Source organism: Jaculus jaculus, chromosome 14 (assembly GCF_020740685.1).
Source record: "Jaculus jaculus isolate mJacJac1 chromosome 14, mJacJac1.mat.Y.cur, whole genome shotgun sequence".
NCBI classification, from domain to species: domain Eukaryota; kingdom Metazoa; phylum Chordata; class Mammalia; order Rodentia; family Dipodidae; genus Jaculus; species Jaculus jaculus.
Window position 1 is genome coordinate 84,087,357 of NC_059115.1, and position 23,450 is coordinate 84,110,806.

At 37.9% G+C, this 23,450-nt stretch overlaps 1 protein-coding gene across 4 annotated transcripts in view; it reads left to right on the forward strand.

Moving 5' to 3' along the window:
* The window catches only part of Ap3b1 (adaptor related protein complex 3 subunit beta 1), a 242,170-nt gene that overhangs the window by 86,050 nt on the left and 132,670 nt on the right, over positions 1-23,450 (forward strand). For all 4 annotated transcript variants that reach the window (XM_045133439.1, XM_004651665.3, XM_045133440.1 and 1 more), the window contains exons 8-13: positions 3,575-3,730; positions 8,535-8,632; positions 11,654-11,708; positions 11,798-11,869; positions 15,509-15,571; positions 19,373-19,505. In XM_045133439.1, coding sequence (XP_044989374.1) covers positions 3,575-3,730; positions 8,535-8,632; positions 11,654-11,708; positions 11,798-11,869; positions 15,509-15,571; positions 19,373-19,505 — 577 coding nt within the window. The remainder of the gene's footprint in view (positions 1-3,574; positions 3,731-8,534; positions 8,633-11,653; positions 11,709-11,797; positions 11,870-15,508; positions 15,572-19,372; positions 19,506-23,450) is intronic.

The window sequence follows — 23,450 nt, forward strand, 5'->3', positions numbered from 1 at the left end:
ATATGCCACCCTTGTGCATCTGGCTTATGTGGGTACTGGGGAATTGAACCTAGATCCTTAGGCATTGCAAACAAGTGCCTTAACTGCTAAGCCATCTCTCTAGCCCTGATAATTTCTTTTGAAAAATTTTTTATATGGATATGTTTGTTGATAATTATTCTTCTTCAGCACTATTGATCTGCTTCCTGCTGGTCTCCATGGTTTTGATGATCAATCTATCATCTCATTTCTTTTTCTCCTATGGGTAAAATGTCTTACATGAACATTGACGTATTTTGACCATAACCTCCTATTATTTCTTCCTCTTGTCCCTAATCCTCTCTCTCTTCCAGTGAACCCCTTATTCTTTCCAAGTATCCTTCTTTTTTCCTTCTATTTCTTTTCTCTTCCTCTTCCCCCCCCTCCTTTTCCTCCTCCTCTGTGAGGTAGAGTGTCACTGTAGCCCAGCTGATCTGGAACTCACTCTGTAGTCCCAAGCCAGCCTTGATGTCACAGTGACGCTCCTTCCTCTGCCTCCTGAGTGCTGTTGATGTCTTTTTTTTTTTTTACCCTTTTCTATCACCTGTGGTGACAAGTTTGTGCCCAATATTTTGAAGGCCTTGTGACAAATCCTTTGAGGTCATGAGTACAACTGCCACTTAATGTCTAGAAGACAGTGTTCTGAAACATTCCTCTCCATTCATTGGCCCTTTGTATGTTCTTTCACCGTGTCCTGAGCCTTAGAGGGTGATGTTCCATTAGTCCTGAGCACGCAGCTGGACTTGTCAGCACTTTCACAAGCTCCGGGTGTCCCCGGTAGTAATCATGTCATCTGAAAAGAGAAGCTGCTCTAACCAAAAGCGAGAGCAGAGTTAATGTATGGTCATAAAGCCAAATATTTAGAGTACAATTTGAAGAACATAGCATATCCAATCAGCCAAACAACTATAGTTAAAAACTCCTCCATCTCAGGGTCTGTTATGGGCATTGAGAGTGATGGAGCCTTTCTTGGCTCTGGATGTGTTTACCTTGGTGTTAGAATGCTGTTGAGTGCAATGGTCACTAAACTCTATAAGCCAGTGGTCTTGAGTTCGTTGTCTTGTGACCAGAGAAGAATGACAAGTACAGACACAGCAGAAGACCATGTTCAACAAGGGCTTATTAGAAAGTAAAGCTGGAAGTAAAAGTAAGGCCCAAGAGTTTCCAAGCTAGGAGGGGCACTAGGGAGTAGCTGCATCCCAGCTTGAATCAGGGATTTTTATACCCTTGAGGGTATAAATTAAATATCAAGTCAAGATGGATTGGATTGGTTATGAGAATGTACATGACAGCCTCTGATAGGCTGGCGATTTAATAGTGTTCTTTGGGATGTAAATTAGTGTTGCAGTCAGCTCCACGTTGCTGGGATGAATTTTTAAACAGACACACTTTCTGGGAGGAAGGGATTTATTTTAGTTTACTAATCCAGGGGAAAGCTTCATCAGTAGTGGAAGAAGCTAGCTGCCTTTCATAAATCCTTCTTAGTCTTTTGCTAGAGAGCATAGGCTTTGGGGAGTGTTGGGTTCTCTGTGCTTCTTGCCAGTAACGTGAGTAGCTACTCTTAGATACGTGAGGTGAAACAGAAAACCTGGGGACAAGTTCCGAGTGTCCCCAGTAGTAGTCATCACCATGTGAAAAGAGAAGCTGCTCTAACCAAAAGCTAGAGCAGAGTTAATGTATGGTCATAAACCCAAATACCTAGAGTATAATTTGAAGAACATAGCATATCCAATCAGTCAAATAACAATAGTTAAAAACTATTAAACCGTTAAAAACATTTTTGGAGTCCTGAGGTCCTTATCCACCATTTTTCTCCGACCTTCAGAGTCTTATTGTTTGCTTGTATTTCGTGAGAAGAAAATGGAAAAGTACATTTAGGCCATCTTCTCAGAAGCAGAAAGTATAGCAGTCTCTACTCACCAAGGCTTCAGTTACTGTAGAGTCAGCTAGAGCTTGATAGTATTCAATGGAATATTCTAGAAATAAACAATTTATAAGTTTCAAGTTGCACACCATGATGAAATGACTTACTGTCACTCTGTGGCTCAACTGAGGGTGTGAATTGTCCCTTTCCCAGTGTACCTATGCTATACAATAGACCACCTTGTCTGCCTTATTTGGTTCAAGCAAGCTCGCTAGTGCATTGATGAAACTGCAGATAACACTGAGTCATATATGTATATTTAATTTTCCTTATGCACACAACTATGATAAAATTTAATTATAATCCATGCACAGTAAAGATTAATAACAACTATAAGTCATACCAATATTAAGTTCTTTTCTCTTTATTAAGTTGAGAACTTCCACCTTTTCACTCAGTGGAAGCTCTTTATGAATTCTCTTTGGCATATTGGATTTTTCAGCATCACTGTGATTGCATTTTTGGGTCATTATCGAGTAAAATAAAGGTTACTTGAACACACTCAGTTTGTTAATTGGGATGTTTACTACGTGCTTGACAAGTGGGTAGGAGTTATGCTAGACAAACATATAGTTTGTCTCAGGCCAGAGAGAATTATAGTATAAAATTTTGTATGCTGCAAAGAGTAGTGGTCAAGTGAAAACTGAAACTTTTTATTTCTGGAATTTTCTGCATATATATTTTTTGAATCTCAGATGAATGCTCATAACTAAAGGGAAAACTAACCCAAATTGTAGATAAGTGGTGACTATTGTTTGTTTCTTTGTGTCTGAAACTAATACTAAATATACTTGAATGTATATAGATAGTATATGTTTGTGTGCCTTTTGTCTGGGGACTAAATTACTTTTGTGAGATAAAAAAATTGTAAACAAAAACTCAGAATCAATTCTTACACATCTGAAACTGAGACTTTTTTTTTTTTTGACAACTAAAGGATGTACTTAATCACAAAGTTTTACCAGTCAAGGTTTATTGGTTTTTTTTTGTATTATTATCCAAACCATAAAAATACAATGCACCCCTTTCTTCTGACTCTGATCTAGCTATTGAATGACTGACAACTTGTGGAAATAGTTTCCAGGTCTCTGTTAATCTTATAGTTGAAACCTTATTAAAGTCTAATTATTGAGGCTGAAGAGATGGCTCTTTGGTTAAAGGCACTTGCTTACAAATCCTGACAGCCTGGGTTCCGTTACCCAGTACTACTATAAAGTCAGATATACAAGTGGCACATGCATCTGGAGTTTGTTTGCAGTGGCCAGATGGCTTGGTGTGCCTGTATTAATTTCCTCCCTTTCTTTGCTTGCAAATAAATATATTTAAAATTTTAATTATGATATCCTTTAAAGCAATTATGAGAATTTATATGGAGATTTAATATTGGAAAGTTTGCTGTTTAATATAGGAGAAGCATTATCTTAGCATTAAACAGCAGGTACCGTGTTACAATGAGAAAAATCACAAACTATTTCACATAGATGTCACAATGTTTTAAATTGCACTGGTGGTAGTATCTGTGGTAAAATCTGGTGGCAGATACTTTAAAAGGAAAAGAATTTTGCTTTATATAGTATCTGGGCTGTTCAAGGTCTGGACTAATTCTGAGATTGGATTTTTTTTTCCTTACAGGATGATGGTCTAGATGACAATGAAAAGAATTTCTATGAATCTGAGGATGAAGAGACGGAAAAGAGTGACAAAAGGAAGAAGCAGTACACTATGGATCCAGACCATAGACTGCTCATTAGAAATACAAAGCCTTTGCTTCAGAGCAGGAATGCCGCGGTATGTCTACACCTTAGAGAATTGCTTCACAGAGTTTTTTTCAAAAAGTGATTAAAGGACTTAGCAGTTAAGGTGCTTGCTTGCAAAGCCAAAAGACCCAGGTTTGATGCCCCAGAACCAATGTAAGCCAAATGCACAAGCTGGCACATGCACTTGGAGTATGTTTGCCAGCAGCTGGAGGCCCTGGCATGCTCATTTTCTCTATCTGCCTCTTTCTCTCTCTCTCTCTCAATAAATAAATAAAAATAAAAGATACTTTAAGCCAGGCATGGTGGCGCATGCCTTTAATCCCAGCACTCAGGAGGCAGAGGTAGGAGGATTGCCGTGAGTTTGAGGCCACCCTGAGACTACATAGTGAATAAAAAAAAAATTTAAATGGTGACTAAAAATATGTATAGTTAGTCAACAGAACTGAGTTTGTTAATGGAATGTTTGTGTGTATGGAATATAAAAGTTTAGAGACCTGGATCTAAGCTGTAAATTTTCAGTTTTTCTATATTTACAAAATTAGGTTTTGATAAGAACACTTGGTTTGATAGTTGGTGGACCAGTGAACTTTCTTTACTGTTTTTCTAGTTCTGTTAATTGGCTTTTTTCAAGATACATATTCAGCTTGTTTCTGAATCAGCTCTTAGGCAGTGACTTAGGTGTATTTCTTAATTGTGCCATCGAGTTCCGAGTAGTAGAGCTGGCGCTAGCTCACGATGGGCTTAGAAGTGGGTGCATGCCTCCATGCATGACGGCTTTGCCTTAGTTCCCAGCACCGGGGCAAGACGAGTCCCTCATTCGTACTCAGTTCATTTACAAGGTAATTAAACGCCACCTTTGTTTGGTGCATTTTATTTTAAATATACTTTTATATCTTAGGAGATACTTTCTAGAAAAACTAAGAAATTAAACATCTCGCTCTTGTCACTCAGAAATCAGTTTGGGGCTGGAGAGATGGCTTAGTGGCTCAGGCGTTTGCCTGAGAACTCTAGGAACTCCTGTTCTAATCCTCCAGATCCCATGTATAGCCAGACCCAATAGGGACCCAGCCATAAATGCCTCAAATGCCCACAAGGGGGGCACAGGCGTCTGGAGTTTGTTCACCGCAGCTGAAAGGCCCTGGCATGCCATTCTCTCTCTGCCTCTTTGCCTTTTTCTGAAAAAACAAACAAACAAACAAAAAAACAATAATAATTAGTTTTGCATCTTACTTTCTTCCAGGTCTTTTTTTCTGCAAACATGTGTGTTAATGTATGTGTGCACCCTGCATGTGTATGTGTTCATACTAACCAAGGTAAAAGGCACATTATATGCAGTATTTGTAAATCTCTTTTTCCTAGTCTTTTTTAATATCTTTCTGTTTAAGAAAATTTCATCTCATTTCCTATGAGTTGATCTTAAATTAGTCTTTTTAGGTGGTTTATCCAAACCATTTCATAAGGTGGCGCAGCTGGTTGTTACATTTTTCAAGTCTCTCCAGTCTTAAAGATGTCCTCTGGGTTTGTCTGATGACTGTGTGCATAGTGTCATTTATTCTTTTCTACCCTATGCTTACTGCAGCTAGTTGTATCTAAAGCTTGACAGATTGAAGTTAAACATTTTCTTCTTAAACTTTAAAAGATGAAGAATATATTCTTGGGGCTGGGTAGATGTCTCCGTGGGAAGAATGCTTGCTGTTACAAGTACAGACACCTGAGTCTGGTCCCAGCGCCCACATAAACAGTGAGTGTGGCCACACATACCTGTAACCGAAGTCCTGTGCGGATCAGAGACCAGAGAATGCTGGGTCTTGCTGGTCAGTCAGTCTGACTAAAAATGGCAGCTTTAGGTTCAGTGAGAGACTCTATCTCAAGAAAACATGGAGATAAATGACAGAAGACACCAATAATTTCTTTTTGGCCTCTGCAAAAATGCACATGATGCACACCTGCACGCATGTAAAAACATCTGTGTGCACACACAGATGCCACACAGTGCAAAAAAGCGAAAATATTCTTGGTGAATTATTCTCTTCAATTAGTAAAAACTTCAAATATTAGGAACTTTACTTGAGTAACTTTTTTTCTGATTTTTGAGAATTTTAAGAGATTAAAGGTTTATATATCTTAGCAATTAGCAATAGCTTTTATCTTATTCTTAGTGAATGCAAAAGTTTGCAAGTCATTCAGTAAGCATACCAAATCGTAAGAAACACATCATTTCACTGATTTTAAAATATGCTTATATTATTGTATGTTCTTCTTATCTGGGTAGCTATAATTCATTGTCTAAAACTTCTATTTATAATTGACAATATTAATTTCACTTTATCTTGGAAATTTATTTTACTTAAAATGCTTACTGATAATTTCAGGTAGGGGATCAAATAGAACATTTTGTACATTTTGTGCCAACTTGTTTGATGCATCAAATGGAGGTGGGTCACATAGTTCCCATTATGCTTGGTATCTTGTTTTTGGTGCTGCTAAATTTAAGTGAAACTTAACTGTTGAAGAATTGTGACTATATATTTTTCTTTTTTAAAAATGTCTTATTCTCATGTTTAAAAGGAAACTTTGAGAATTAGTTTTGGAGAGCTTGATGGGTCAGTGTTGTATTGAACTGGAGATAGAACCTAAGAGGACTGCTGTGAGACTGTTTATTCTAATGTTCTAGATGAGATGACAGCAGCTTGAAAGGTTGACATGGAAGCTTATAGTAGAGGTACACTTGACTGGTGGTTTACCTCATGTACTCGAGTGCCTATGGTCAGATGCTATTAGTTGTTCTTGATTTTGGAGTTACGTGAGGTTAACTTTTGGCTTTTTACAAATTAATCTACACATGTCAAATTCTGCGTGCTGAAAACCTTATCAATAATGAGACAAAAGAAGGGCATTTAGTTCTTTTGAATTTGGGAGTAGATTAACTAATATATTAAAGAATATGACATACCAAGTTGAACCTTGGATCTTGACATACATAGAAATTATAGTTTACTTTCTTGCCTGTGAGCTTATACTTTCTGTTTATATTGGAAAAGGCCTTTTGATCCAAATGAAGAAATGAGAAGTTTTTATACTCCTAGAGTTCTCAGCTCAAATCTGAGAACTATAAATCAAGTATTATTTTAGTAAAACTATAATAAGGGCTGGAGAGATGCCTTAGTGGTTAAGGCACTTGCCTATGAACCCAGATTTGATTCCCCAGTACTCATGTAAGCCAGCTGCACAAGTTGCGCATGTGTCTGGAATCTTTTGCAGTGGCTAGAGGCCCTGGTGTGTGCATTCTCTTTGTCTCTATCTGCCTCTTTCTCTGTATCTTTTTCAAATAAATAAACAAATATTTTGAAAAAAATATAACAAATACCAAACATTAGTAAATTTAGAAATTTTCAACCCTTTGACATTCTAGCATGACATCATCATCTACAGGTGTGTTGGGCCACATTCATAGGTATCCCAGGATTAGGATGCATGAGGCTTACAGGTTGCAGGTTGGACATACCTGCTGGCATAAACTTTCTAAAAAATGTTTTTTAGGGACTGGAGAGATGATTTAGTGGTTAAGGCACTTTCCTGTGATGCCAAAGGTCCAGATTTGATTCTCCAGTACCCATATAAGGCTGGATACACAGGATAGCAAATGCATCTGGAGTTCATTTGCAGTGGCTAGAGGCCCTGGCATCCTCCCTCCCTCCCTCCCTCCCTCCCTGCCTCCCTCCCTCCCTCCCTCCCTCCTTTCCTTCTTTCCTCTCTCTTAAATAAATAAATAAATAAATTTTTTAGTTATGAGTAACTTCTTGTTAATATCTTTTATTTTCATTTGTGATATTCTATTTAGGTGTCCATGATATTCTTGCTATATGCTTTTTGAATCTTATGGACCAAGCAGAAATAAACTAGTGTTACTATATCTTCTGAGACAAAGACAAAGTTGTAGGATTTCTATCATGAGGTCTCTGCAGTCGTTGCATGTTAAAAGTGGAGTCTCTGAGGGATGAGTGTGTGCTGCTCACTGTCTCTGAGTCTGAGGGTAGAACACACTGACCACACTGTGAGACAAACTCTAGTCACCCTTTCAATGGCTCTAGACCATTTGAAGGTCTACTTGTAGAGTCTGCATTTTGGAGAATAAGAGCATTGCAAATGTTGCTGCTTTCTTTGCCTGCCAGCTTGTTAGTGTTATCCTGAAGTGTCTGGCTTCACTTAGAAAGGCAGCCATGCAGTTCTTAAAACATCTTTCTCAGAGCAGCAGTTGCTGTACTCGGAATGTCATGCTGAGTTTTGCCCAGTGCTGCCATAACCCTTACCATCACGTGTCATTTTCCTTTCTCAGGATGTCTTGTTTTCCTAGTATTGCTTTATAAATTGCCATAAACAACACAGATAAAGCAACAGGAATTTATTACAAGTTTCCATGTGAACAGGCCTGAGTTCTAGCCTGAAGGTGGCTGATGGCAGTCCTTGGCATTCCTTGTCTTACAGACATATCACTCTAGTCTCTGCCATCATCTTGATGTTGCCTTTTCTCTGTGTCTTGTAAGAAAACATGCAGTGGCTTAGGGTCCATTCTAATCCAGTACAGTTATGTATCAGTCCTCTCCTTAATGACATCTGCTAAGATTCTATTGCCAAATAAGATTTCTTCTTGAGGATAGAAAAGAAGCACTGGGGCAGAGTGAGGGAGTTCTTTAAATCACTATAAAAGGTCACATATTTTCATTTTCCTTTCCATGAATTTTGTAGGGCTTAGAGTCAATAATGTGTGAGGATGGATGTTGAAACCCAAGTGCCCAACATTCATCGTTCTTTTGTTGTCATGCTTAATCTTCCAGGTGGTTATGGCGGTTGCTCAGCTGTATTGGCACATATCACCCAAGTCTGAAGCTGGCATTATTTCTAAATCACTGGTGCGCTTACTTCGTAGCCATAGGTAGGTCATAACTTCATGTGTGGTTTTTTCTTTTAAATTCTTTCAGCTGTAGTGTTTGAATAAATATAGTCTGTCTTTCAGGCTTTTAGTGTATAGTCAATTATATTTTATTACTACTCATACTTCTTAATAATTGTGTGAAACTTTTTTCCTGGGAAGATGTGAATACATGTCTATTCACCCCATATACAACACAGGTGGCAGACCAAAGCATGAGTCTAACACAATCAATTTTGGTGAACCAGTGAGTTTAATCGGGTTATATACTGGCAGGGTGAGGGGTTGATTACAGGAATATGGAGCCTTGAAGCCATGGTACCACCAAGAAGTCTTATCTCTGCACAGATGACCACCTCCCCATGGCTGCCTAGAGCTCCCTGTGTTGGGATTATCCCTGTGGATGCTCGTCCCTCAGCTTCAGTGTGAGGCCTTTCTTACAGAGCATGGAAACCCTAAAGTAGCTGTGCCACTGGGAACTCTCATCCCTCTATTGTGATGAACTTCCTGTGACCACTTAGGTAGAGATCATTGCCCCTTGACCTTTACCCTCTGTAAACTCCATCTTCCCACACCCCTCGAGGCCAGAAGGCTGTGCATCATTGCATACAGGGGGCACCTGCGATCTCAGGCCAGAGTGTGACCTTCCCCATGCCCTTCCTTTTATGGGAAATGTCAACTGGTCCAATCCCATGAGTGTGTGATGAGTTGTCCCAGCTGCTGCCAGGAGTTGTTGGCTGCTTTAAATGTGAAGGAATTTGCCATACAGCAATAATAAAAATGAAAAAAAAAATTAAATCTCAAGCCCAGAGAGATATTTTGAAAATATTTAGTGAGATTAAGTGTATGCTACTTATTACTATTAGTGTTTGACATTTGTAGGTATAGCTTCATGTTACTTTGAAGTTTGGTAAATCTGGAATCACTACAAACCTTGAATGAGGAGCTTCAGCTTGGCTTGCTCAATGTATTAGACCAGATCATTAAAAAAAAAATTATTTTCTTTATTTGTAGGGCTGTTTGGCGGGGGGAGGGAGACCCTGCCTCAAGCAGGGTGGGAGGAGAGGACAGACACTCCAAGGTGGTCCTTGGCCCTCCATATGTGTTCTGTGGCATGTACACAACCTCCTCCCCTCGTACACACCCACACATACATACATGTCCACACACACACGAAAAATTATCTGTGTGTACATGCACATGTGTGGGGGTACACATACGCCATGGCATATATGTGGGGGTCAGAGGACAACGTCTTCCATCTTTTTTGTGACGGGCTTTTGCCACTGGCAATGAAAACTATTTTAGCTGGCCAGCAAGCTTGCAGTTCTACTGGCTCCATCTCCCATTGTTTGCAGGTGCATTGGGATCACCGATGCATGAGGCACTTTGCATGTAGCTTTACATACTTGCTAGGGCGGATCAAAGGCTTTTCAGGCATACACTTTTAACACTGAGCCATCTCCCTATCCCCCAGATTTGCTCTTCCTAGACCACTGTAGGGACTGAGTTGGGTTGATTATCACAGAATTCCTATTTCATATAAAGTTGGAATAATTACTGTAGTTTCCTCTGTTAAAATGAGCTATGGTTTGGTAGGTATTCATTTTAAAGAATTATATACTTCCTAGTTTCTAGTAAATAGATATATTGTGCTACCTTTAAAAAATTTCCCCCTTATAATTCAGTAGTTCAGTTCAGAAATAAAAAAGAAAAACCAACTTACAGCTCTAGGTTAAGAGTTGCTGTGATAATGTTCTTTCAAATTTAAGTTCAGAGAGTTGTTGTGTTTTATGTGTTTAAGAATATCTTTGCTTCAAGCCAGGCATGGTGGTACACACCTTTATTAGTCCCTGCACTTGGGAGGCTGATGTAGGAGAATGTCTATGGGTTTGAGGTCAGCCTGGTGCTACAGAGTGAGTTCCAGGTCATTCTGGGTTAGAGTGAGACCCTGCCTCAAGTCACCCTACCTTTTGCTGAAAAAGAACATCTTTGTTTCAGCCATCTAGTATCCTGTGGATATTTAACATCAATATTTTATTTTGTATGTGATTTTTAATTAAATTAATTAAATTATTTATTTAAAATTATTTAATTTAATTAAATTATTTGAGTGAGAGAAAAGGAGAGAGAGAGAGAGACAGAGAGAGAGAGAGAGAGAATGGGAACACCAGAGCCTTCAGCCATTGTAAACAAACTCAAGACACATGTACCACTGTGTGTATCTGGCTTATGTGCATCCTGGGGAGTCCAACCTGGGTCCTTTGGCTTTGCAGGCCAGTGTCTTAACCAGTAAGCTATCTCTGCAGCCCTAATGTAATTCTTTTCTTTCATTGGGTGCATATTTCCATTACTTAAGCTAGGGCAAAAGGTGTGCTTAAATTTGTCTTTTAACAAGTACCTGACCTAGAACATTAGCCCTTGACCACCTTTTACCACTCTTTAGAAACAAGTTAGATACAATTTCCTTTAGTGTTCTGTTCTCCCTCTCCTTATTTCTTACCATTCTTTTTTCTTTTTTCAGTTCAGTAACTTCTTTTTCAATGGCTATATCTAAGGATATCAGAAAGATCTAGAAAGGGTCCTTCATGTTAAGCCTTTTGTCAGTTTATATATTAGACATTGGAATGTATGAATGCTTTTTAAACCTGGCCTTTATTCTTTGTCATGATTGAGTGGCAGTATGAGCTGTCAAATAGGAATTTAGGTTGGCATTTTGGTCACTTATCCCCATTAGCTTTCAGTATACTTTCTTTGCATATATTCAAAGAAGCTATAATGTTGGCTATATATTTTAGGAATACACTATTATAAAATGGCTTTTAACTCTTCTTCATGATAGATCACATCTAATTTATTAATATTTACAGCAAAAATACATTAAAAAGAAATGAATGTCTAGTGTTTACTAAAATCTTTGAATATTGTATTTAAGAATCTTATTGCTAATATTTTTCATTTCATTGTTCACTCAAAGATGGTTCATTGGATATATTCTAACACAAATTCTCTTGTAAATACTAGGGAGGTGCAGTATATTGTCCTACAAAATATTGCAACTATGTCAATTCAGAGAAAGGTATGTATAATGTGAGCATAAAAATTTACGGTACAGATGAGTACATTAGTACAATAAATGTGTTCACACATTTATCTTTGTTACCCTAGGGTATGTTTGAACCTTACCTAAAGAGTTTCTATGTTAGATCAACTGATCCAACTATGATCAAGACCCTGAAGGTCTGTATGTTTTCACTTTTTTAGTTCTAAGTATACACTTTGAAGAAATATTGCTATCACTTCTTATATCTATAAACTGAAGTCTTGCTTTCAAATATATCAGTATCTTTTTTTATTTCTTCAACCCTGGCAATCAGTGGGGTAACATGTTGCAGCCAGATCGCACTCACATTCTATATCAGTATCTTTAAGGATTTTTTGTTACATTTTTCACTCTGTACTCTTATGTGCCAAGAGGACTGTACTGCATAAAATGAGCTTGTACCTATATCCTCAGTGATTTGCAGCATGCTGAAGGAGACAGTCATGTAAATGGATAAAGCTAGTGCTATGTGCTTTAAATGACAAGAGAATTTTTTAAAATTTTATTTATTTACTTATTTGAGAGAGCAAGAGAGGGAATAGAGGCAGACATGAGAGAGAGAGAGAGGGAGAGGCAGGGAGAGAATGGGTGTGCCAGGGCCACCAGCCACTGCAAACAAACTCCAGACACATGTGCGCCTTTTGCATCTGGCTTACGTGGGTCCTGGGAAATTGAACAGAGGTCCTTTGGCTTTGCAGGCAAGTGCCTTAACCGCTAAGCCATTTCTGTAGTCTGACAATATAAATTTAATTGAACCTTGCAATAAATAGAAAGGTGAGGCTAATTCTCTCAGACTTAAATGACATTTTCATGAATTTTTTTGTTGTTTGTTGGTAATTTGGGAGTTTTGAAGTTCTGGAAGTAGATAGAAAGATGTTTGCTAGCCACACATGGTGATGCAGGCCTTTAATTGCAGCATTGGGGGAGACTGAGGTAGGAGGATTGCTATGATTTCAAGGTCTACCTGGCTATAGAGTTAGTTCCAGGTTAGCCTGGATTGGAGTGAGACCCTGCTTCAAGAGATTATAAATAAGCATTTTCCAAGAATGATAACTATGGTATAGAGTGCAGTTAGGAGAATAAAGCTTACTGATGAAGGTAGTGTGATATGTAGACAGAAAAGAAGTGTAGTAGATTAGAAAGCTTACAGATACACTTGTGTATATAAATATCTTCTGCACTTAGTGAACTTTGAGACATTACAAACCAGTTGGGAAAGGATGAATTATTTTTTTTAATTTTTATTTATTCATTTGAGAGAAAGACAGAAAGAGTGGCAGACATACAGAGAATGGGTGTGCCAGGGCCCCCAGCCCTTACAAACAATCTCCATATGCATGCGTCTCCTTGTGCATCTGGCTTACGTGGATCCTGGGGAATCAAAACTGGATCCTTTGGCTTTGTAGGCAAGTGCCTTAACTGTTAAGCCATCTCTGCAGCCTGGAGGAACTATTATTTGTTGTTGTTGTTGTTTTGAGGTAGGGTCTCATTCTGGCCCAGGTTGACATGGAATTCACTATGTAGTCTCAGGGTGGCTTTGAACTCATGGAAATCCTTCTACCTCTGCCTCCCGAGTGCTGGAATTAAAGGTGTGTGCTACCATGCCTGGCCAGATGAACTGGTTTTAAATAATGTAAATATTAAAACAGTATGTAACTCACATGGACACTGAATATCCTTCTAAGAAAATCTGCAAGACACAAATAGGAAAATTTTTAAACAAAAATCTAGTTTATAATTATGGTGAAAAATTTTAAGGTCCTGAAAGTCAAAAGAAAGACTAAGAAAATGTTTCTCAGTGACAGAGATGATGAAATACTATATGTGATAGTGAGTTGAGTCTTCTTTTTTTTTTTTTTTTTAAATTTATTTTAGAGACGGGAGCAAGAATGGGCGCACCAGGGCCTCTAGCCAATGCAAACAAATTCCAGACACTTGTGCCACCTTGTGCATCTGACTTATGTGGTCCTGGGGAATTGAACTGAGGTCCTTTAGTTTTGCAGGCAAGCGCCTTAACTGCTAAGCCATCTCTCTAGCCCCTCTTTTTTTTTTTTTTTTTTTTTCTTTTTGAGGCATGTACTCATGTAGCTCAGACTGGCCTCTATAGCTATGGATGACCTTAAACTCTTGATCATCCTGCTTCTGTCCACCCTCCCAGTGCATATATGCCCAGTGAGTCACATTCTGAACCCTGAGTCTTTTTATTATTATTAAGGTAGAGATTGAAATTGAAATGTATCATGTGTTATGATAGTATCTAGATTTTGATTTTACTGTAGTCTATAGGACCTGTCCTTAGTTATAGAAAATATACATAGATGTATTGGGGGTGTTGTGGCATCAGATTGATAATTGTAGCCCCAGATAGTTAGGTAAAAAACAGATTTTTGTAGTATGAGTATGGCTTTTTTATATTTATTTGAAATTATTTGTTAAAGTTGCTTTCGATGTGGCTTAGTTATAGGATGCTTGTCTAATATATACAGAAGCCTAGGTTAGTCTTGAGTACCACCAAAGAAAGAAAATAAAATCTGTAATCCCAGCAATTTGAGAGGTGGAGGTGATAGGATTAATAGTTCAAGGTCATTTTTACTTATCTAGTGAGTTTGTGACCAGCTTAGAATACATGAGATCCAGTTTCAAAACAAAACTAAATACTAAGCAAAGTAAAAGTTGTTCAAACAGTCACAATATCCTCATCAAAATAAAATGAAGTCAATCTATATTCTGGGAGAAAATATTTCTAGTGCATGTATTTGTACAAACGATACACAGAATATATAAAGATATCCACAGTCTGTGCCTTCTAATTAGAATGTTTTGTTCATTTACTTCTAATGTAATTCTTTTTTATTATTTTTAAAACATTTTTATTTGTGTTTACTTGCATATGCATGTGCATGTGCACACATACCCTAAGTGTTTGTAAATGAACACCCATCTGGCTTTATGTTGGTGGCTGGACTGGTTTCAAGCCAGTGCTTGTAATGGCTGAGTCATCTCTCCATCCCCTTTTAATGTAATTCTTGACATGAATGTATTTGTACCTATACCTAGAATCTTGTTTTCTGTTGTTCTCATCTTTTTGTGTCTATTTTTAGATTAGTTAAATATGCTTGAGTGGAAACCAATTTTACCAAGTTCATTGGGCAGGAAATTTTAATTGACCATTTCTTAAATCTGTAAAGCTAGAAGTAGGATTTAAAATGTCTTGAGTATTTGGGAACGTAGAATGTTTGAAAAGACACCAAGAGAATTGATTGAAATCAAAAGAATTACATGGAGGGCAAATAGTTTTCTAACTTTCATAGTAAAAATAAAACTCATGCTATCAAGTTTTTCAGTTAATTAGATTCAAATTATAAAATTAGGACAGTTAGTGAAGATGTAGAATTCTTTTCTCTCCTCCCCGTTTCCCCCCAGCCCAGGTAAAGTCTTGCTCTACTCACTCTAGTCCAGGCTGACCTGGAACTCACTGTGTAGTCTTAGGGTGGCTTCGAACTCATGGTGATGCTCCTACCTCTGCCTCCCTAGTGCTGGGATTAAAGGCATGTGTCACCATGCCTGGCTTGAATTCTTTTCCTAATTAGTTTTTTAAGAACTATGTAATTAGTCACTATAGACATAAAGAGACAGACTAGAGAGATGTAATACTTCACCATATTTGTGACAGTATGATTAAAAAAATAGAAATTAGCTTTCATTTAAATATGTAGCCTTGATCAAGTTCATCTTTTTATTTGTATTTTAAAATCTTTTATGTTTTTCTACTGTAGCTTGAAATTTTGACAAACTTGGCAAATGAAGCCAACATTTCAACTCTTCTTCGAGAATTTCAGGTTTGTATTCAATGCTAATTATAATATAATTTATAAAGCATGTCTGATGTTAAAATACATCTTTCAAAAAGGTGTGGTAGTGTAAGACTTTAATTCCAGCAGTTTGGGAACTCAAGACCAGTTTGGGTTACAGTGCGAGTTCCAAGTTAGCCTGGACTAGGGTAAGACCCTGTGTAAACAACAACAAAAAGTGCAACAAAAATCCATGTTTCTTAATCTGGAAGTTTGTGATTGCATAAATAATATACAGATTTATGACTAAATTGACACCTGTGAAATTTTGTTTTTCAAGACTAAACATTGACTACAAACATAAGATTTAAAAGAAACAGTATTCTACTTCCTTTATGTTTTTATAGGATTTGAAAGACCTTGGCTTATCATTTGGTTCACAGTTTGTTTCTGCCAAGGATTCTCTTTCTTCATGCTGTCTTGTCATTATCAGTGGTCTTTTCTGTATTCTGCCAGTATGAAATGCTTCATTTCTTTCCTGGTAACCCCTATTTAATTGACCTATCTCTATTTTTTATTTTTGGTTCTTTGATATAGGGTCTCACTGTAGTCCATGCTGACCTGAAATTCACTGTTTAGTCTAAGGATGGCCTTGAACTCACAGTGATGTTCCTATCTCTGCCTCCCACGTGAGCTCTGGTATTAAGGCTGTGTGCTACCATGCTCAGATGACTTATCTCTATTTCAGACACCACCCATTTTACTCTGTAGAGCTCAAAAATAATGGGGTGGGCTAGGAAGATGCTTTAGCCTGAGAACCTGAGTTTGGATCCCCAGCACTCACACTGGGAACAGGGCATCCCTGGGGCTTGCTGTTGAGCTTTATGTTCAGAGAGAGACCCTGTCTTAAAAAATAAGGTTGAGGGCTGGAGAGATAGTGTAGCTGTTAAAGCATTTGCCGGCAAGGCCTTGTGGACTCAGGTTCGATTCCCTAGGACCCACATAAGCCAGATGCACAAGGGGATGCATGCATCTGAAGTTCGTTTGCGGTGGCCTGAGGCCCTGGCATGCCAACCTCTCTCCCTCTCTCCTCCCCCTCCCCCTCTCTCTCTACATTAAAAAAATTTAAAAACCCCAAGGTTGAGAGTGCTGGAAAGGTGGCTCATAGGCCAAGTGTGCAACCTGAACAAGCACGAGGGGCCTGAGTACCCATGTACACAGTTATGGGTGCCTGGAATCCCAGTCCTACAAGGAAGGGTGATCCCAAAGCCGAGCTCACTGAGTAGAGACCAGGGAATCACTCTGGGTTTGTGAAATAGCAGCATGTTCCAGCATCAGTAGGAGATTGCCCATGTCCCTTTTCTTGTCAGCCTGTGTAATCTTGTAGCTGGTCTTTGTGCCCAGATCAAGTTCACTGGTGCTGTAGGGAGTCACAGTGATCTCAAGGATAACTAGTCCTGCAAGTGTATGCACTACACCTCTTTCAGAATTTTATTCATACACTTGTTTCATAAGACATATTTTTCAGTGAAACTTTTAAATAAACCTTTCTCCACATACTTATTTCTTTTTTAATCTTTTTTATTGACAACTTCCATAATTATAGACAATAAACCATAATTCTCTTCCCTCCCCAACTTTGCCCTTAACAAATCCACTCTCCATTATATCATGTACTTATTTGTATTCCTGTCTAAATTAGCACATTATTTCTGTGTGTATATGTTGTATTCATAATTATATGCAATTTACTTGTAGAAATTAAGTAAAATAGGGAAACTTTCTAATAATTCATAAATATATCTTTCTAATTGTGAAAATTAGACAATGCATTTTTGAATAGTTTTACATTTAGTTGTTTTTGCTTCAGTGGAACTAGAGTATTTAGCTTATTTCTTCAACATTTAAGCACTATCTTGGCACAGAAATTACTCAATTCCTGTACTGTCTACATGGCTTTAGATTATTTTATTTCTCTTTTAGATACCATTTTTTAGTGTATAAATATGTGTATGGTGTGCATGTATGTACTGTGTGTTCATATGTGTGTGCATAATATATGTTACCTGTGTGTGCATGCACATGTGTGTGAATTTGGACTTTACCAATTGTCTTCCCTGATTGCTATCCATCTTATTTATTAAGTCCTTGTCTCTCACTTGAACCTGGAGCTTACCAGTTCAGCTAGACTAGCTAGCCAGCTTGCTCTGAGGATCTCCTGTCTGTGCCTCATGAACCCTGCCATTACAGGTGGGCCACCATGCCCACCTGGAGTTCACATGAGTGCTCCAGGTCTCCTGTCTGTGCCTCCTGAACCTGGCATTACAGGTGGGCCGTCATGCCTGCCTGGAGTTCACATGAGTGCTCTAGACCTAAACACAAGACCTCATTCTTGTGCAGGAAATGCTTTACCCACTGACCTGTCTCCCTGTCACCTAAATGTAGGCATTTTAATGCATATTGTTACCTAGAGGTCAACAATAAAATTATAGTAGTTTAGCTTTTAAATTTAGGGAAGTTGTAAGCAAAGTGATAAAATTATCTAGTGTTATTGAAATGTTTTTAAGGACCTTTTAACTTCTTCTGAGTTTTTATTTTAATTTTAATTTTCTTTTGGTTTTTCAAAATAGGGTCTCACTCTAGTCCAGGCTGATCTGGAATTCACTCTGAAGTCCCAGGTTGGCCTTGAACTCAGTGATCCTCCTACCTATGCCTCCTAAGTACTGGGATTAAAGGTGTGCACTACCACACTCAGTTCTTGAAACGTTTTGATTTATTTCCATATTTTTTGTAAATATATCATGCATAGTTATATAACTATACCAGAAAACCTATTTGAAAATGACTTGATTTTGTTGCAAACTCAGTATTCCTGGTCTTTACTTGTGGGCTCCTGGGTTCTTGCTTGGGGGCCAGTCACAGTCCCCTGAAGGTGCCCAGGCAACTGGGGTGGTGAGCACATGAAAGTAAAGGACTTTCGGGAGATAGTTTCCTTGAAGAGCTCTCCCAGCTAATTTTCAGGGAAATGGGTTTATAAGCATCTGAGTGTGGGGGAGGGTCTTAAAGGGGATTGGATGTACAAGGTTCCTATGGGAACATTCATTTCAGCCTGTAGGCAATGTCAGGGGATGGTCAGGTGATTTAGGGTCTCCAGGGTGGGATGGGCTGGGTGAAGGTACTGGCTGATAAGGACTTTCCTAGGCAATTGGCCAAAGGTTATGAGGCTGTGGGCAGAGCCCAAGTTCAGGTGTGCAGGGCTTGGAGAGGGAGTGGCCTCCTGTAGCCTGGGGGTCCTTAGTGGTGCTTGGTAGCTCAGGCCCCTCTCCTTAAGGCTCCAGCCTGGGCCTGGTAGTGTCTGACATTTATTTAAACACTGGTCACTGCAGCATGTTGTAATTTAACAGCTACTCTCCTACCATTTTGAATGCAAATTCGTAGTTAACAGCTTGTTGGGTTTTTCTTCCTGTTTCTCCAGCTTTGAGATTGAGGGCCCTTTTCCATAGATTCACAGGTGCTGTTGGTTAAATGAACTGAAACTGCCAGAGAGAGCTCTCATCATCTATTTCAACCTTGCCCTTAAACTAATTGATGTCTTTGGGTAACTGCTCCCCACTACCTGTTTTGAAGTCTCAGGCCACTGTGGCCACAGATGAATGAGCCTGGTGAGAAAATGTACCTTTTCTATAGAGCTCTGATGCATTGTGTAAAAAGGCAAGACTAAGTAGTAAGTTGGCCTAATGCTGTACTTAGGAGAATAAGTATCCTGGAATTCTTATGTATTGACAAAGCTGTCAAAAATAGGCATTTGGTTGAAAGTACCAACATGTAACTGGTCAAAATGTTTTCTAGACCTATGTGAAAAGCCAGGACAAACAATTTGCAGCAGCCACGATTCAGACCATAGGCAGATGTGCAACCAACATCTCAGAAGTCACTGAAACATGCCTCAGTGGGCTGGTCTGTCTGCTCTCCAACAGGGATGGTAAGTTCACTGTTTTATTGTTTATTGTTTAATTGTTTATTGTTTTAGTGTTTAATTTCCACCACTGAAGTATGTTTGTTTACTTATTTACTGTTTAAGTACTGCATCTTACCATTTCCATAAAGCTTTTGCTTTCCTTGTTAATGACATTTAAGTCATGTGTGATTTTAGTTCACCTGCAGAGGGTGCTAAAAGCAGGCAAATGACTATAACTTAGAGAAGTGTGGCTAGATCAAAAAACACTATGTACTTTCAGTGTTCTGTTTTTCTTTTTTCCTCCAGAAATTCACCTGATACTTTCATACTTAAGTTTAACTGGATTTAAAAATCCATCAATTTGTAATAACTTTTTATTCATCCAAATAATATTTCAGTGTTCCAACAAACTGGATAGATAATATCTAGCAAAACATGTAATCTAGATGTCATAGTAGTGTGTGGTAACATCTCCGCAGCTTCTGTGGTCTGGCTTGAGAAAAGAATGTGTTAGAGAAAAAGAGAAAAGCAAGTTAATTTTTGTTTTTTTGAGGTAGCTCTAGCTCAGGCTGGCCTGGAATTCACTATGTAGTCTCAGGGTGGCCTCAAACTCATGGCAATCCTCCTACCTCTGCTTCCTGAGTGCTGGGATTAAAGGCATGCACCACCACACTTGGCCTAATTTTTTACCTTTAAAATTATTTAGAAGACTTTTATTATTATTGTGTTCGGTTAAAATTAGCAGTTTTTAAGGAAAAGCATAAACGATGTAAAATCATTGAAATTATCTATGGAACTTTTAATGTTGTTGCATCGTGGCTCAACATGCAGACATATAGGAGAGAGCAGCCACACAGTGAATGCAACAGAACATGGTCACTTGTACACTTTATGTTAAAGTAACCTTTTGCTATAATAGTTCTTTAGTTTTAGAACAATAGAATAGCTTTTCCCACTGTAGGTATTTCTGCAAGATGTTATATTATTATGATAAGCACTTCTGAAGAAAAAGCAATAATGAAACAAATTTATTTCTGAATAACATTGATTTTTTTGTTATGCACATAAAATTATATAGTTGTACCTGTGAACTCAAGATATTGTGGTTGATGGCACATTTTTCTACATGTAGCAAATAAATGCCAACTGAAATTATGAGAAAGATCAATCTCTAAAGCTTTGCATGACCAGGTGAACTAGAAGAGAGACTGCTTAGTGCCGTCCATTGTCTTTTTCCGCTTTGACCAAAGCACTGCGCTGACTTTGTTTCTAGGACACACACCGAAGCACAACTTCAAAAACATGTGCGGTATTTTGCTGTTTATTTTATAATGACTATGTTTTGGCCAAGTAAACTTTGCTAGTATAGTTCTTTTAAAAATTTTGTTACATACAGAAAGTACCAGATGTTAATGAGAGCACTGACATTCCTTTGTTCAATACAAAGTATAATGCATGCTATTTATTGCCTTTTTATTGGAGAGTATCCTTTGTTTCTGATAGAAAATGTTTATGCTTTGGGGTTTAAAACAATTTTTTCAGCTTCAGTTTTGTAGTACATTAATTTTTTCCTGTGTGTGTGTTGGTGTGTGTGTGTGTGCATACATGCACATAAATGCGGGTATCGTGTATGCATAGTAACACATCAAATTTTTAAAAATTATTGACTTTGATTCAAAAGAATATTTCTAAGTATAATTGAAGCTTACCCTACTGAAAGAGGTCATTACCATTGTCTTAAGATTGATTTGATAAGCAGTTTTCTTAAGGATCTTTAGTATTAGAAACTGACATTTCAGTTGACAGGATAATTTAATTGCCTATGGTAATTTATTTTGGATAGTATAGTAACAAAATTTATCTGAATAACTTTATTGCCACCTACTGCAGAAGTAAAAGAATTGGAACTGGGGACTATTTTTAAATTTTGTTTAGTTTTTTAATAATTCAATAGGCATTTGGTGAGAACTTGAATCAAGTTAATATATTTAATAAATGTTGAATAGCTTAACAAGGTTTTCATTTGTTTTATAAAAGGATCCTGCCTATATGGAGCTCACAGTCTAGTGGAAGCAGATAGTAATGTACATTAAGTGTGTTATAGTATCCCATATTGTTTCCTTACTCTGCTGCCCGCTGTGTGTTTACATACTGAATTAGACTTAACTTTTAGCTCTCTTGAGTGATTACCCACTCTACCTGTTTTCCAGGTTCCTCTTTTAAGTAAGCTTAATTGTGAACTACCCTCAGGTTTAGACAGACTGAGCTTTGTTGAGGACAAGGAAGTACTAGGAACGTCCTTCATTTTGAATTTCTTACCACGGGGGTGAGGTCCTTGGAAACCAGCAGAGAGCATGATGGGTAGAAGCGCCAGGAGGGAAAGAGAAGGTCCCTGGGGTAGGCAAACACCAAAGCCCCAAAGATGTTCAGTTCCTGGTGCCTGTGATTGTGTTACCTTTTATGGAAAAGAGACTTTGAAGATGTAATGATGGTAAGGCGCTAGAGATGGTTTCTTTGGATGTACCCAGGTAATTAAAAGTCCTTATGAAGAAAAGAGGGAGCCAGGAAAGTCGGGCATGTCAGAAGCAACGCTTGTGATGTGGCTGCCGAAATGGACTTTGAACCAAGGAAGTTGAGCACCCTCTAGAGGTTGGAAAAGGAAGGAAGTAGATTTATTTCCATACCCTTTTGAGGGCATGCCTTGCTATTTAGCACCAGAAGATCTAGGAATGTGCAGATAAATTGGTGGTGTTTTAAACCACTTTGGTGATAATTTTTTTTTGCCACATTTATTTATGGATTTTATTTATTTATTTTTGTTGACAGTTTTCATACTTATAGACAATAAACAACAATAATTCCCTCCCCTCCCCCACCCTCCCCTTCACAACTCCACACTCCACACTCCATCATATCTCCTCCCTCTCTCCATCAGTCTCCTTTTTTCTTTTTTTAATAATCTTTAAAAAAAATATTTATTGACAACTTCCATGATTATAAAAAATACCTCATGGCAATACCCTACCTCCCCACACTTACTCTTTTGAAACTACATTCTCCATTATACCCCCTCCCCATTTCAGTCTGTCTTTTACTTTTGATGTCATGATCTTTTCCTCCTCTTATGATGGTCTTGTGTAGGTAGTGTCAGGCACTGTGAGGCCATGGATATGCAGGCCATTTTGTGTCTGGAGGGAGCATGTTGTATGGAGTCCTGCCCTTCCTTAGGCTCTTATATTCTTTCTGCCACCTCTTCCGCATTAGACCCTGAGCCTTGGAAGGTGTGATAGAGATATTGCAGTACTGAGCACTGTGGATAATTCTTTTTTAAAAAACATTTTTATTTATTTATCTGCAAGCAGAGAGATTGAAGAGAGACAGGGAGAATGGGTGCACCAGGGCCTCCAGCCACTGCAAATGGCTCCAGATGCTTGTGTCACTTTGTGCATCTGGCTTTTTGTGGCAAGTCTTCACAGCAACAATAGGAAAGTTATTTAGCTCCAAAAGATAAATTTTGCAAAAAAATTCAATATAGCCAAGTCTGCCCCTGCATGTAGATATATTTAAGTTAGGCAGCATTTTCTTACATTTAGGTCAGTTTTATAATAATAGTTTAAAATATAGATACTAATTCTTTAAGGTCATACTTAGTATATTTTGTTTGCATAGTAATTATTTATATACTTATTTTAGTTTTACTTCTAGACTCTTTTAAGGGATAAAAGAGACATCTCACCTTGATTTATTTTTTTTCCTTCCAGTACCAAGCAGTGGCTTTATATATAAGTAGCACCTAATCATAGTTACATAGAATATTACTAGGTTTCAAAGAGTATTTGTTAGTTCTAAGCTTAAATTATATAATTAAGTCATGTTATTTTACTATGTTTCTTTATTCATATTTAAACTATTAATAATTGAGCATATAACAAATGAAATACATTTCTTACAAATTATAGCCCTAGTATT